At 41.6% G+C, this 5,451-nt stretch overlaps 1 protein-coding gene across 1 annotated transcript; it reads right to left on the reverse strand.

Annotated features, from left to right (window-relative positions):
• Nucleotides 1-2,816: 2,816 nt before the first annotated feature.
• On the reverse strand, nucleotides 2,817-4,904 carry LOC149454788 (serine/threonine-protein kinase SBK1-like). Its single transcript, XM_089687110.1, has 3 exons — nucleotides 4,784-4,904; nucleotides 3,907-4,109; nucleotides 2,817-3,614 (listed from the first exon to the last, which is right to left on the reverse strand). Exons 1-3 carry the CDS (start codon nucleotides 4,902-4,904, stop codon nucleotides 2,817-2,819), a joined length of 1,122 nt encoding a protein of 373 aa, XP_089543236.1.
• Between the last annotated feature and the right edge of the window lie 547 nt (nucleotides 4,905-5,451).

Below are 5,451 nucleotides of genomic sequence, written 5' to 3' on the forward strand. Positions count from 1 at the left end.
GGTTCGTTAACAGGAGATCAGAACGTGCAGGGTTAAGCAGGAGAATGGTCAGACAAGCCAGGGATCAGAGCAGGAGAAGACAGCAGTATCAGGAACAGGCTGGGTCGGCAACAAGGTATTCAGGAACACTGGATCAAACAGGAACACAGGTAACAGGTAAGACCATGCGGCACTTGAGCATTGCAAGAGCTGGGTTTAAATAGGCCACCCAACTCCTGACAGGCGCTCCTGGGTCCTAGTGCCTGCCCGGCGCCGTCATTGGTGACAGGCGCGCCTGGGTCCTAGGGCCTGCCCGCCTGTATGTCTTGTCAGGATTCTACGCATGTGCAGATTTGATCGCCGAGGCGATCTTCCCATTCCCTGACAAGTGGCTTTAGATAGGTCTGCAAATAATTTTATATTTGCTTGGTCTGGCGGTAGTGATGCAATTTTTCTCGCGGCTATCATAATTTTTTCTTTCACATGGTAAAAGTGGATGCGTGCCAGGATGTGCCTAGGGACTGCGGCCGGTAGGAACAATGGTTTTGGTAATCTGTGCGCACGATCTATAGCGAGCTCTACATCTGATAGGGAAGGAATGAGGTGTTTCATGTATTGTTGTAAATGTGGTACTATGGCGTCCGAATTGTTGTTTTCTGGGATTGCGTGGAATTTGATGTTCCGCCTCAAGCTGTCTTCAGGATCCGCTAGTTTGAGGTTAATCTGTTCTATGTCGGTGCCCTGGTCAGTGTATGCGTCTATTAGGTCGTTGTGAGCTGCGAACATTTCCCCCATTTTATTTTCAATATGGCGGATACGGTGGTCCTGTCGTTGTAACGCGGTTGAAATTTGCGATAGTGTCGTCGCCAGGTCATCATGTAATGTTTGTCACAGTGAGAGAAGCATACTGTTCATAGACAGTTCAGTGATAGGTTGGTCTGAAGCAGGAAAATGTTCTATTAAGGATGGAGTAGAAATAGCAGAATTGAGTGTAGAATAGGAAGGCTGAGTGACAGGAGGATTTTCTATGTCCAGCCTAGGTCTGGACTTAGCAGGGCTACTTGTGGTGGGAGACAGGGGCGTAGAGGACTCACCAGGGTCTCCAGGGTATAATGTTGCTTTGAGCCTGGGGTCTGTGGTGTGCTCTGGTCTCCGTTCTGTCTGTAAGGCATCTGTCTGTGAGAAGCCGGCACCATCTTGCCTGCAGGGGCTGAGAGCTGGGAAAAAGCTTGTCAGCTTTCCTGGCTTCCCTGGTGATCTGCGGCATCGGGGCATATTCCCTGGGGATCCAGTGGAGACCTGCGTCCCCTTATCAGCGTGGGGAGAGGTCTGTGCCGCTGCTGGGATTGGTGAGTGCCGGGTTATGGCTGGCGGGGATGCGGAGCTCTCTTCACGGAGCTGTAATCCCAGAGCCGGCCGCGCATGCGCCCCCAAAAATATGATAAACTTTGAGAACAATTCACATAGTGAGGTGAAAATGGTGAATTTAAAGAAAACCTGAAGATACTATTTACCCGGATATACTATATGATTCTCATGGTTTACTCCAAGCAGGAGTTGCCTGGAAGCTACAATTTGCCTCAATGATGAATCCAATTCACCAAAAAGTAATTTGGTGGTTGACTTACCAGTACACACAGTTACAAATGTTAAATCATGTGGCAAAGTGGTTGACATACCAGTATATACCTCTGTCAGTGCTAAACAGGTCCTCCTAAACCTGGCTGACAACACTGCTTAGCATTTCAGATGCAACAGAGGCAGTGGTGTCAGCTCAAAAAGTAATTTATGAACTCAAAGGATTTCTGGCAGGATCAATGGGCATTTTTCTGTACAGAGAAAATTCAAAAGCCCCACCCAGTGCACAGGAGGAGTAACTACTCATATATCTACAAGTTACATTCCCCCATGTACCAGGCAGGGGCCTTGTTCATCCACTGTGGATGTATCCTGGAGTAATAAATGAAATCACCGGTTGTGGTTCAGTTAAAAAGGTTACAAAAATGTTTAAAAGGTTCCGCCAAGAGGTTATATGACAGATTGTGGTTGTGTAAATTACAAACTATCCCCAGAATAGACAAATCTAGTCAAAAAGACAAAATAAAAATGGATAGAGACCTACAGCAACCAAAAAGCAACCATCCTTCACTGATCTGACTGCTCTAGATTCATAAATAAAATGAATGACGAAGGCTCTCTCATAATGTACTATAAATGGTCTTGGCAATGCCATAATAAAATACTAACCATTTCAAATATTTTACCGCAAACTTCTAATATCATATCCAACAAGAGTCCTGTTATTACCATTGTTAGCTAGAAGGACTTTAGTATCGGCCCCTTTGATTCAAGCTTCACTTTAAACTTCTGAACTACAAGGCCTAACCCAACCCCTTTGTGAGTTGCTAACAAGAGTTCTATCACTGACGTACCCCCCCCCCCCCCAACCATCTGAGATGAAAGTGAAGGATGCATAATGCAAGTATGTAGGCATAGACTGCACCCCTGCCATTCTTACAAAAATGTAGAGTTGGGATGAAAGGTTTAGTGCGTTACAACATTCTTGGTAGATCGGTAATACATTTTATAGAGATCTGCAGATCAGAAGAGGTACAGAGAGCCTCTAAAAGAATATTTTTTTTTTTTTTATTTAAATTTTTATTTATTTTCCATATATTGCACATTTCATTCTTGTTCTCATACAAACAAATTTGCATACCTTTAATAACATTTCTATCAATCTTTATTCCCAATTACCGCCCCCCGAACTATCTAATTACCCCCCACCCAAAAAAAAAAAAAAAAAAAAAAAAAAAAAAAAAAAAAAAAATTCTTCTTCATCCAATGTTTACCTCTGCACCAACAAGTAAGGAGAACTCATCATCGAATATGATCAGTGCTTCTTCCATGTCATCCTTCTGGGGCAATGGAGTCATCTCAGACTGAGATCCGGAAGTGTCTGTGGTCAAAAAGTAAGACAAGGACTTGTTAGTAACACTACGCTGTGAGGTGTTCAGGTGAGAAATGGAGGTTACCTCAGATTGTACAGAGCGGCTTTTGATGGGATCCTCATCTTCTTGTCCTGTGATTGCATCTGGGATTTCTTCCTTCCAGCTTTCGTTCATGTATTTCAGGATTTCTGTAGATTTACTTCTTTTAGAAAAGTCAATGGCCAAAAGATCACCAAACATCCTTCTTATTCCAGTTGAAATCTTTCTCCATGCTTCAGGAGGATTGTCCATATGAAAATTGTTTTGCCAGTCAACAAAACCTCTATATCCTTCATCTTCAGGCATGGCCACCTGCCACGGATACTCCCCTAGGAGTAGGCAGTAGATGGTAACACCAAACGCCCACACATCAAGGCTGCCATCTACAACCAGTCCATCCGTAATGGTCATGTCACGTAGTTCTGGGGCCATGTAGGTTTTGCTACCACACCTGGATGTTATCACTGTCCCTCTGACCTTCGCAAGGCCAAAGTCTGGGATCTTGATGAAGTGACAGTCCTGGTCAAAAACCAAAATGTTTTCTGGCTTCAAATCCATATGCACCAGTCCTTTCTCGGATATGAATTCGAGAGCATTGGAGATCTGAAGAGCACACCTCTTAACTGAGTCTTCTGGAATTCCCACCTAGGAATACAAAATCAAAATACAATAGTTGTTAAATACAGTAAGATAGAATATAAAGAGTAATTCAGAATCAGTTAAAGTATAAGCATGGCCATCACTTTTGATCTAGTTTTAGACTAGGAGTGGAGTCTATTGCCGTTTGTGTTCCCCCAAAAGAGATTCTCTTTTTCTAAATGTTCCGGTGATCTCCATTATTAAGACAAAGTGATGGGCAATTCAAAACATTAGTTTTATCCCTCCCTTATCCAAAACTTTAAAAAAAAAGGGCATACTGAAACCTTAATGTACTTACGTATGGTGTAATCATGGAGAAGAGATCACCAACAGGGGCTAGTTCCTGGGCAAACACAAAGTAGTCGATGGTGGTGAAGGCGATGCCATTACATCCAATGATATTGGGATGAGATGAAAGAAAGTATGAAACGCAGAACTCCTGGAGGAAAGACCGCTGGCTGGTTCTGTTTTTATCCATGGTCTTCAATGCCATTCTTTGACCTGTAAAAAAAAATAATTTAACTTTGATTAAGAAATGGAAATTTTTAGCTGATCATTTTTTCTATCCACTTGAAAATCTCAATCTTCGAGCAACGGGTTTTATTAAAATGTTTGAGAATGTATTATGCTTCATTCATAGCTAAATTTCAGCTTTACCATCAATCAGCTGTACAAGAACCTTTCCTGGGCTGAAATGTCCTATTCTGATTTCACTGAACACAGCGATAGTCTCTCATTGTGCATCAGAAGCTTCAGCAAGTCAGACAAACCCCATCTCGTTTCCTGGCTGGAGGACATCCAGCATTGTTAGCATCATATCCTTCCCAGCCTGACTATTCCTGGCCTGCCCCTTTCATTCATTATATGTCTGTCCTTTTAATCATGGAGGTTCAGCATCACATGTGATCATTATCTAGGACAGTCTGCATGGAAATACAGTCCACTCCTCCAGACAGATATGTACCCATCAAGGCATTTTAATATTTGCATAACTGCTCCCAAGAATCAGCCCAATGCTTAGTTCCCTAAATCATTCTACCAACATGAAAAAATATTTAAGCATGATATATTTATGGAGATTTAATAAATATAAAGTCTATAGTGTACAAATGTACAAACATATACATAAATATTTGCAGAGGATACTGAAACGGTACTTAGAATAGTTCACTGACCTGTTATCTTGTCCTTTGCCAATAAAACTCTTCCATATCCACCTTCTCCAAGTTCCTTCATAATGGTGAAGTACTCCTGTAAGTCTACCTGCTTTATTTCTTGTGAATAGAAGGAGACCATTCTATTCAGAAATCCTTCAACACCATGAGTAACGGAGGCCATAGTGTCCTGGAGAGCAAAAAAAGAAAACGTTGAATTATTAAGAAGAAAACAAATTGTTTTAGAAAAACTATAGAAATGTTTCAAATATGAATACTATTACCCACATTGATATACATATATATATATATATATGAGATGCTCACTAAAGCTTCACATCTTATTGAATGGGGCTCGGGAATAGAAATTTATGGAGTATAGTTAATTGAGCTGAATATGGAAAGCCAGCAATCCTTATATAAGAAAATTATCAAGTAAGGTTATAACTTTATCAAGTGCAAAAACAAAATGGAAAAGCCAAGACATATAGCAACACATAAATATATCCAATAGCTATAAGTGCAGTTGTGTGCGGGGGGAGAGGCTCTCGGTAATTGGTGGTCAGAAGACTCATTTAACCCCCAAGTCTCCTTCAGGAAGAGAATGTAATAAACTTTGGTCATCATTGATGGAAAGGTGTATCTGCTGCCAGAAGAGTTTTGGTGACCCTCATATTTCTGGCAGATAC

Source organism: Staurois parvus, unplaced genomic scaffold (genome assembly GCF_062004578.1).
Source record: "Staurois parvus isolate SC_StPar_1 unplaced genomic scaffold, SC_StPar_1.0 ptg000417l, whole genome shotgun sequence".
Lineage (NCBI taxonomy): Eukaryota > Metazoa > Chordata > Amphibia > Anura > Ranidae > Staurois > Staurois parvus.

Coding starts and splice junctions, on each gene's coding strand:
- LOC149454788 (XM_089687110.1), bottom strand. CDS start 4,904: ATGGTCTCCTTCTATTCACAAGAAATAAAGCAGGTAGACTTACAGGAG. Junction 4,110..4,783: donor GGCAAAGGACAAGATAACAG/GTCAGTGAACTA, acceptor TTTTTTTTACAG/GTCAAAGAATGGCATTGAAG. Junction 3,615..3,906: donor TCTCCATGATTACACCATAC/GTAAGTACATTA, acceptor TTGTATTCCTAG/GTGGGAATTCCAGAAGACTC.